At 38.1% G+C, this 11,087-nt stretch overlaps 1 protein-coding gene across 2 annotated transcripts in view; it reads left to right on the plus strand.

Moving 5' to 3' along the window:
- rabgap1l (RAB GTPase activating protein 1-like) overlaps nucleotides 1–11,087 on the plus strand; it is a 132,938-nt gene that overhangs the window by 78,442 nt on the left and 43,409 nt on the right. For both annotated transcript variants that reach the window (XM_046048724.1, XM_046048723.1), the window contains exons 14-15: nucleotides 2,940–3,053; nucleotides 8,844–8,918. In XM_046048724.1, coding sequence (XP_045904680.1) covers nucleotides 2,940–3,053; nucleotides 8,844–8,918 — 189 coding nt within the window. The remainder of the gene's footprint in view (nucleotides 1–2,939; nucleotides 3,054–8,843; nucleotides 8,919–11,087) is intronic.

Consider the following 11,087-nt stretch of genomic DNA (forward strand, 5'->3'; position numbering starts at 1 on the left):
GCTGATGTTGCCATGGTAATTGCAGTGTCAAAAATATGTTTGTGATTGATGGGCTATCTTGAATGAAATGAAAGTAATGCATTAATCTTTAGTCTAAAAGTAATGTTTTTACTAATTACTTAAACAGTTCTTTGTGTGGTTGTCTTTGTGAAAATTAAAACAAAATATGTGTGGAATGTGAGGACTGTGGTGTTTCAATGTAAGTAGTGCTGCAACTGCAACAGTTATTTTCTTGATTAATCATTTGCCCTATAGGTTCAGTGTAGCATGTATTTAGGAGCATCTATTGACAGAAATGCAAAATAATACCCATAACTATGTTTTCAATGGTGTATAAAGACCCTACATAATGAACACTTATGTTTTTATTACTTTAGAATGAGCAATTTCTATCTACATACACCACAGGTCCTCTTACATGGACGTCGGCATGTTGCGCCCCCATGTTTCTACAGTAGCCTGAACGTCCAAACAGCTCTACAGAGCGCGTTTTGTCACGACTTTGCAGAAGCAAGCAGAAGAACAGTAGTAGTTGACTAGTTGAGAAAAGATGAGAGATTTGGACAAACGGAGGCCCACACATATTATTTAGCACAAGAGGTTGTCATCCACTGTTGCTTCTCCTGCTTATATGCTCTGAAAATGCTCATCCAACACATCTTTGTGGTATAGTCCATGTTGATTCCACATTCCGCCTTAAGAGCACATGAACACACTGAAGTCGGACGACTTCACAACCCAGGAAATGGGACCATCCGAGGAGCATGTGAATGCACCATGAGCCACTGGTTGAAATTCGCAACCCTCAGCACTAGATGCCACTAAAACTTACACAAATTGCTTGTTTTGTCCAACTGCAGTTGAAAACCCAAAGATATTCAGTTTACAATCACATAAGACAAAGAAAGACAGCAATTGTCTGCTTGCAAAACTAATTGATTCAGTTTGACCAATTGATTTAACTGACCAATCGTTTTGGCCTAAATGACAATCAAAAAAACTTCTGTCTTACAGAACATAGGAAACAACATATCCAAACACATCTTATGTTTCATCTTTTAAATTTAAATATAATTTGATAAGTTTGAAGTGTAATTTATCAATCTTTTGTGTTCTGTTTTAGAAAATTTCTTTTGCTGTCAGGTTAAGATAACTATGAACACATGAGAGAAAAGAAGTCTTACACAGGGCTACCTTCATTCCTGAAGAGCTGCATCTTTTTTTGTGTCCCACAGAAGGAACACAATATAACAACTGTTAGTTCCATTTCCAACACATAATACACAGAACGACACACCACCTCCACACTACAAATCTCATTAAAGCATTACCCGCAGTTGTGCCAGCAGCTTCTTTCAAATCCTTTGGGGCATGTGTGTGTACGTGTGTGTGTGGTGGATACATGTAAAGCACACACTTAAACCATATATATTTGCACTCAAAATAAGCATATTGTAGAACAACAGGCAACATGTTAAACAAGATTTATATATTTTAGCTAACTGTTGACTGTAATATCAGAGTACAGTACAGTAGTGATAATTGAAGGTCATAGTCTGTCATAAGCTTTTGGTTGTGACTAGCTTGCTTCAACAAAAATAAGAAAAAATGATAGTCAAACAAACACAAGTGACATAAATGGCCATGTATCATAAGTCACAAATATTGTATGCTGCGAATTTTGATGGCCTAGAGGTCAAAGTACCGCACTGTCCCTGGTTCACATTTTTGGAACCCTGTCTACTGTTTAATGAAGTAATAAAACCAAAAAATAAAACAAAATCAACATCCATTCTGTACAGCACAGAAATGTAGAAAACTTAGTTTACAATGGCATAATACAAAGAAAAGCAGCTAATATTGACATTTGAGATGCTAGAACCAGATAATTTTTGCGTATTGTTATACAAACAGCAAATAGCTAAAATTAACACTTGATTACTTAACAGATTGTTGCAGCTCTAAAAAACAATCCAAAAGTAAAGAATGAAGAAGGTGCACAAGTCAAATTAATAAAATTATTAATTCACTCAGTGATCATTGCTGTACTTTCAGCCTTTAGAGTGGGAGAATGTCCCTGCACAAGTACGCTGTATGGGTGCAATAACTTGGCCGAGACTTTTCACCATATGTGTATGTGATTCTGTAATGTTTTCCACCAACATGCAGCAGATTACCTTGGCCTCTCTGTGCGACACTCCTCACTTCTTTTCTATCTACTGTCAGAAAACAATGAGAGGAAAGAAGCAAGAAAGATGAAATTTCTCACTCACACTCTCCCATTTTCTCTCTGATACACACAAACACACATCAAGGCCAGTCAGGCGCAGGGTTGGTTTATCTGCAGCTTACAGTGAGTTGTTGGAGAATGCTGTGCTGCCAGTCTTCTCTCCCATAGTGTTCGCACTGTGCGTGTGATGGTGTGCGTATGACTGACTTTGTGTACGTGTGTGAGAAAAGAAAGTGAGGGGGAAATAGCTGAGTGCCTGTGTATGTACAGTATGTGTGTGAGAGAGACACGCATAGGAAAAGAAGCAGGCTTGTTTGGTATGTGTGTGTGTACACTGCAGTGGCTGTGGATTAGACAGCACAGACTAAGAGACTGAGGCCTGGGGAGTACTGTTGCAAGAGGACAAACACTACTACAAACAAACACAGTGACATAGCAGTGTATTGCTACTTTGTATCATAGCTGTGTTCTGAGTTGAGCACAATGCATTGCTGCCTTTCTACTGTGTATAAACATTTACAAAATTATTTCTTGTTGTTCTTGTCATCTCATGAAGCCATTTAGAAACAAGTGCTTAACTCTGAATAAGCTATATCTAAACATGCAGTACCTCACCCAGGAGGAGGGATATCAAACAAGATCAAAACTCAACACATTGTCAATTGTGGCTTTGGTCATGTCTAAAGCATGTAATCCATGTGTGTTACAGGACTCAGCTCAGGAAGGTGTCATTACTCGGGACATCCACCGCACCTTCCCTGCACACGACTACTTCAAGGACTCTGATGGAGATGGACAGGATTCACTGTACAAGATTTGCAAGGTGAGCCCAAGGCTGTGGAGGAGCATCCATGTAGCAACAGAGTTGGCTGTCAGTAACACCCGGATATTTTGAATTTGATCAAGTCAGCACTGGATTACACAAAACTGTTTGTCACCTCACTTTCTTTATGGCGGCATGGAACAGAAGGCAAATCTCAATGCGCACTGTTTCATGCTGTGTTCCAACGTTTTTGAAAACTTGCTGTGAGATGAGAAACTAATTCTGAAATGTGTGCAAAACCTTGTAAATTTTGTGCCTTGCAGCCACCCAATTGGGGTTTTTTTTTTGCTCTCTGTGATCTGGCAAGGCTCAGTAGGAATTTGCTTGGCATTTCAAGTTGGCTCTAAAATATATAATTGACAGTGCCCGCCTTTATTGAGACATGAACCCTTCCTACTCAAAACACACCGGACATACGCACCACTCAGTGGACAGTCATTGATCTTTTCTTCCAATTTTCTAAGTGGAAAAACATAGTGGCTGTTATGTAGGTGGCAGATTTCTCTCAAATTACCCACCAGAAACAGTATCTGAAAAAACAGTTTGGGTCAGGAAATAGACCGTTCAGTTGCTCAATGCTTTATACCTTTATTGTACCTCTCTAAGGCCTAGTTCCAATGGTTTAGGTTTGAACACTTTTTAGAGGTAGAAATCAAGTCGCCATTTTAAAGATTCTCAATAAATCACTGATTAGTCCTGCTTTGCACTGTCAGGCTGATGCTGAGTAGATGTCCTTGAGGCTAAAATTTTGTAGCAAATCAAAGTTTCTAAAATGTCTGCAGAGTTTGCAGGGCTACTGAAAGACTGTAAACTGCATCCAAAGTGATGTCCAAATTCAGCCAGTTGTCCACTGAAATAAAGCATTTTATGTTCTATCACTTGTTGTTATTTATGGGCTGTCAGTAGTGGTGGCAGCCAAATATATCTGAGAAAACAAGGCTAAGGGCACAATATCAGCATAGTCACAGATCAAAATATAGCACATCAAAATATTTGAGATTTAAGCCTATGAGTGAGGTAGGGCAGTGTGTCCACTAATATATTACTAATAATATATAAGTCCTGAAATCCAGTTTGAAAAGGGATGCACTTTTGGTTTAACTATATATATATATATATATATATATATATATATATATATATATATATATATATGTGTGTAAATAAATGTTGAATTGTACATGCCAAGCCCTCTTCTAACAAGATAGTTAGAAGACACTTAACTAACCCTATGTTGATTACAAAAGAAACACCGTGTGTACGCTGCGAGACTGGTATCATAAGAAAAACATGCAGCAGCTCCTCTTGTCCTTTAAAATGACTGAGGAATGTGCTATAAGGTGAGGGTTTCCAGTGGACTCACATCCTGAGGTAATTATCTGTGTAGACACACGGTACATTTTATTCAGACAAAAGTCAAGTCATTAATACGTTACAGCAGTGTCAGCACTGCTGTAACGTATTAAAGTAAAGTCTTAATCTCTGTCACTGTCCTCCTTAGTCAGTTGTCTTTGCATTGCCCTACAACATATCAAACTGCTCTGTCACAAACAGAAAATACTGAATGTGAAATCAGCATGTATAATTTTTAAGTAACTAAATAGTCAAAAAGAGATATTATATGATATGAACAGTTTACTAAGTTTGCAATGTCCATAAATGCTTCGGAGTTCTCCAAAAGTGTATCTTCAGAATAGATTCCTTAATTTTCTCCAACAACAAAATAGCTCACTGATCATTACCCTGGGCAAAGGTCACAGTAAACTACACATTAATCAAACACCTTAGCCAGCTACAGAAACACAAACATTTAACCACAGAAATGGGTAATACAGAGAGCATTAAATTACTGAAATGTCTTAGCAACTTAAATAGTCTTGATTATGAAACCCAACCCCCAACAACATAATACGGAAACAATTTCTTGAACCTAAGGAATTTGTCAAATATATAAATATTGCAAAAATAAACATTGAATGATTATACTCAACCTCAAAAACTTTTTTTTATCCATAAGCAGAAATATGGTGGCCATCTTCACCAATTTGTCAAGACACGTGCAGCATTTAGGAATATTTGAAAAACACAACCAAATACAGAAATGCTGCATGTAGCACAGATGACATCAACAGCGGTTTCCAGGGGACACTAAAAAGTGATGCACATGGCTGGGACACACTTGTTGTTATCATAGTTTATGAGTCATGAAGTTATTGAAGTCTGCTATCTGTAAGTGATGCTGGAAAATACTGGAAAATAGTACTAAAATGTAAGGTATTGTTTTGGTGGGATATGTGTGTCCCAGCCGCGTCCTGTGTGTGTGTTAATTACTGTTTAGTGTCCCCTTTTTTTGTTGTAGGTGCTACATGCAGTGTTTCAGTATTTGGTTGTGTTTTCTATTTTTGCAGCGTGGTTATCACAGAAGTGTTTTGTTTATTCATTAAAATCAAAGGTAGTTTAAGAATGATGAAGTAGAACTTTTGCTCCTTTGTATTTTCCTGGCGCTGCAGAAGTTGAGTATGGCCGGTCAGCGCTCTGGGAGAGCCTGTCAGGAAGTGTTAGCATCCAGTCTGAACCCAACTAGGTCAGTGGCGAGCCAGCCTTCATTTGTATGCAAATCCATGTAGATTTGCTGCTGATAAGGTTGGTTGGATCTTGAGGCATGAGTGGGTTACAGGCACAGAGGATCCAGTACAAAGTTTATATTCATCTTCATATCCTACTCAGTAATAAGCCTGGAGTCTTTTTATTTTCTAACCTTTATTCTCCAGGGAAGGTCACCTGAGCTCTGTGCTCTTTTTCAGTGATAATCTGCTACATTCTTTTAATGTTCCACTCAGTCACAATTCCAGCTAACCTGAACAACCTAAGACATCTACTGGTGGTCACTCAGAAGGCCTGGCCGAGCGGTCGGGGGTTAACTGCCTCACTCAATGGCACACTGACAGTGGGTTTTCAGGGAGGGGAGAGCATTATTCTCCCAGCTGGTGTGGGGATTCAAAACATGTTACTCTCTGATAAATGGATAAAGAGAATATTCTCTGTATTTCCATGGAAACGGAACTTAAACAAGGCAGGGAATAAAGCAAACACGATAACGCCTCATCAACCAGGCTAATGTTGCATGTCCCCGCGATCACTGAGTGTTTCCATGCACACATTATTCAGGATACTAGTTCATATCCTGGTGACTACCATCCTGATCAAATTTGTGTATAATTGTAAACACAATGCCAGCAGGGTTTGTTAGAATGACAATTTGCCATCCTGAATCCCCATTCCCATCCTAAAGCGGAATGACCTTTGAACTATAAGAGCAAAAAACTGTTTCTAGGGTACACTGAGCAAGTAATATATCACAAAAACATTAATGTTGCAGTGGAAACAGAACTCAGAGTCTGCAAATTCTTAATATGCCCAGGTGTATAAACGTCAACCATGAATGGCAATGTTTCCTCTTCTCTTCCAGCTGGGGACCTTTGCTGCTTGTCATTCCCTATTTCTCTCTGCCCTCATTTCATGTTATCTCTTTACTGTTTACTGATAAATGCATACATTGCCTTATAAATAACTTAAAAATTATGAACTTCTAAATTTCTATGTTATGTAAATCAAATCAAAAAAGTAATATATGAGATTACCCAACAATAATAGCGATGTGCAGAAGCACGCACACTTTTTGCACTACAACTAAATGTCTAAATTACCTCTTACTGTACATTTTTGTTTCTACATGATAATGTGGTCTCAGCCTTCCTTTACCACTGGCACAAGATCCCTCCCAGCTCGGCTTCATATCTTTTTAAATAAATCTGGTGTTCAGATATGCATTATTTTGCTCAAGAACACATTTACAGCACTGATGATTATTGATAGTACCATTAACTGTTGCAGTCAATCCATTTCTGACCTGTATATTTGTGTCAAGGTATCCTGATGGAATAAACCAAAGGAGTTATTTTAATACTATCACTTTGTAATAATAATACCTGATCAATGAATACGAATGAGGAACCCACACAGTTGTTCCAGCTTTTACCCTTTCCTTGATTGTGTAATATCTCTTATTTTGTGCATATCATAGGTTTACAAAGTTAAAAAGCCCAAAGGCCACCACAAAGGGAGTTACAGGTCCATTGTAGTCAAGCCTTTACTCACTTGCTTTCCGTAACCTATCTGTATCACTATGTAACACGTATCATAATGCTCTACTAATGGCTAGCTTGGCACAACCTCAAAAACACTAGTTGAGAAACGCACTGGGTTGCAGCAGTTAAACCATGTACACCTATTCTGGTACAACCCCTAAATAAAATTAAAGTATAAACCTGAAAATGAGCATAGTATGTCCACTTCAACACATTCACAGTCAAAAAGGTTTCCTATAAAGGTATAAACATTTAGAAGAATAAAAAACTGCTTATATTGGTTATGAGAAACTAGGCATATAGATTGCAATAATCCACCCCTCTGAGCCTATTCTCTGCTCAGGCTAACAAATTTAGATTTCACCCACCAGGACCTCCCCCATCCATCTGTCAGCATGAACTTCTCCCAGCCGAGTTGGGGACATGTGAAAGCCACACTCCATCAAGCATGTCAGCTTGTAGATTACACTCCAGACAGCTCCACAAGACTTCTCCATTACCTCCACATCAAACCCCAAATTAGCTGAACAGATCAGCAGTGGAGCTCTGGATGTCCACACAAATTTTTCAAGCATGGAAAGGGGGGAGAGAATCTTTTAACCCAGTGTATGGAGGTTTGACTGCTGTCGAAGTTAATGTGTCCATCAAAGAGTGAACATATTCCCAAAATATTTGGGAGGAATATACTGAACCATCACCAGATTAATCATTTCAAGAGGTTCTGTATAAGGGCTGGTGCTGCTGACCTCTTTAACATCTTGATGAGGTGGTTTATATTCAAATGGTTTGGGGCTGCCCTGTTTTGTGCCCCACTTACCTCTGATCTCTCTCTTTTAGGCAAGCATTGGAAATTAAAATGATTTGCCTATTCACTGTTAATGTATGCTTTTTCCAGTCTGTATGCTTTGCAAGGATATAGGCAGATAATAGTTAAAGCTTTGTGATTATTTCTCCTTCATTAAAAAACAACAACCTGTGGGTCGAATGGTTTTAGACACTTTTGCTTCTCCCTGGATCCTTGTTTACACTGTGAAAAGGTCTGTTTGCTCATTAGCATGATTGGTGGGGGTGTGTGTGTTAACTATCATGCATTTTGGGTCCATGTTTCTCCTAATGGTCATCTGAAGGTTACTCTTCTTGGTTGGTCTTCCATACTTTAATGACCAAACCAGCCAGTTTTCTTATGTTGGACAAGTCCACTTTTTACTACTGCAGTGGTGAGGCGTTTTGTGTTGTGACTTGAGTTTCTTTGCCTTACTATATAATATGTATAAATTTAATCAGCTCCCATCAGCTTTACATGGCTTTATAGCATGTTTCATTGTTTAGCTGTCCAGCAAATTTACTGTTTTTGTTCAATGCTGTCATAGTGTCGTTTTCTGCCGCAGCAAGCACAATGCTGGTGAACGCAGTGGAGCATTTAGCAGGTTTAGCATTTAGGTTTTAAGAAACAATTATAAATATTATATCATAATATTTATACAATAATAAGACCATGTTAATGTTATAGGGAAGTGAAAATAGGGAGACAATTGGATGAATTTATTCATTGTAAACAACCTTGGTTAATGTCAGTGACCTCTGGTGTCTTGCTGATAGAATAACTGAATATGTCCTCTCTCTTTTTCTTTCTCTCTCACAGGCCTACTCTGTCTATGATGAGGAAATTGGTTATTGCCAGGGTCAGTCATTTCTCGCTGCTGTTCTCCTGCTGCACGTGAGTTAACGTCATCATCCATCCATTCATCCACTGAGCCTGCCTTCTCATGGTCAAGACAATGCATCAGACAGATAAATGCATAGATACAATACATACACACGTGTATACAAACCTGCGTTGCACAAAACAATGTAACACTTACAGTGTATAATTTAAACACACACAACTATGGCTGAGTTGAGTCAATAGTATAAACACTTTTGCTTTTATTTTGTCTACCTTCTGTACATATATTAGAGATGAAACAGCAGGTTAAAAAAAAATCACCACCACTATTAAATTCAACTTGGCTAATTTTATAAATATTTTTATATGTATGTATGTATGTATGTGTGTGTGTGTTAATGTTTTTATATACTGTGTCACTTTTGTCATGTATTTACAGTATCTCACAAAAGTGAGTAAACCCCTCACATTTTTGTAAATATTTGATTATATCTTTTCATGTGACAACAATAAAGAAATTACACTTTGCTACAATGTAAAGTAGTGAGTGTACAGCTTGTAGTGTAAATTTGCTGTCCCCTCAAATTAACACATCACACAGGCATTAATGTCTAAACCGCTGCCAACAAAAATGAGTACACCCCTAATGGAAAATGTCCAAATTGCCCAATTAGCCATAGTTTTCACGTGACGTCACATTCCAATGAAAACGCTCGTTTGGAGGGCATAAAAGACGTTATTTTCCACTGCCCGCCAAACAGGAAGCAAGTGATACACTGTTACTTCGAGTTTGTTACTTTTGCGTTGCCAAAATGTTTGATGGTTGTGCTTTCGGATGCACTAATTGATGAGGAGGCAAGCCTGACCTGTGTTAGGTGAGGGATTCCCCTCAAGGTAAACATAAACATTACCACAGTCGAGAACTGGCAGGGACCTGTCGGTTTATAACGGCGGGGATACGGCAGCGGGTGCTGTATATGGATCAAAAGTACCAACACTTGCAGTTTGTGTCCATATCTATGTTTTTCTTGAGTTGAGGGGTGATCCAAATAAAACTTGAGGGGACAGCAAATTTACACTGTTGTGCAAGCTGTACACTCACTACTTTACATTGTAGCAAAGTGTCATTTCTTCAGTTTTGTCACATGAAAAGATTTTATCAAATATGTACAAAAATGTGAGGGGTGTACTCACTTTTGTGAGATACTGTATGTATTATCATGTATTCTACCCTTACTTGTTTAGGAACTATACTGATGATATTTGGCACTAAATAGTTTTTATATATCTATCACTTTGTAATTAAAGTATTATAATTTATTGTATTTCTCTTGCAGTACTTGTTGAAGCATCGTACTGATGACGTTCAGCACTAATCAGTTATAACTTGCTCAGGGACCACAGATGAAAATTAGTTATTTTGCTAACTCTGGTACATTTATGTTGAAGTGTAACAGTTACGTTGATTAATGTGCATTGTCCTGGTAAAGAATTTTTTTTTAATGAAACAATATGAAAATTCACGATTATAGTGACCAAAGTTATAATGGTTATCAGTATCGTGTTTTTGTTAAAATGTGCTGAAAAAAAGTACTGATACACCAAACTATATATTGAAAACTACATATACAATTAGCAGCACTTTATGTTTGCATAAACATTTAAATAATAACCTTATTTATACATATCAAAACCATATCAAATGTACATTAACTAAAGACGATATAAAGTTTAAGTATATGCAGTGACCCCATGCACAGTTTACGTAAGTACAAATGAGTCTTAAGGAAACAGTGAGTGGGTGGTGATCACAAAGGTGAGGGAGTGTTGTCCCCTTTTGCAGCGATTTTTTTCGATCTTCCCTCAGCACTCTTATAAAAACCAAAATACGACCACACTTCAGACAGGCTGAAAAATCTCCAGAGCGGCGTCACTGCCTTCCGACAGGTTGTCATTGACCTAAAAATAAACCCATGTTGCATGCAGCGCTTGCGTCTGGGAGACTGTTGCTGGACAATATTTACTGTGGCGTGGTTATCAAACACGGTTTTAATGATATCAAAATTTAAAATGGTAATACTAATTGTCTGGAATTTTACATTAAACCGGTAACCGTTTCATCCCTAACACATACATATTGTGACAACCTGTAACATTCGGGATGCACCGCCCTTGTGAGGACCGCCAATACCACCCACTTGCTCTGATTCACTTTGCGCT

Source organism: Micropterus dolomieu, linkage group LG05 (assembly GCF_021292245.1).
Source record: "Micropterus dolomieu isolate WLL.071019.BEF.003 ecotype Adirondacks linkage group LG05, ASM2129224v1, whole genome shotgun sequence".
NCBI classification, from domain to species: Eukaryota; Metazoa; Chordata; class Actinopteri; order Centrarchiformes; family Centrarchidae; genus Micropterus; species Micropterus dolomieu.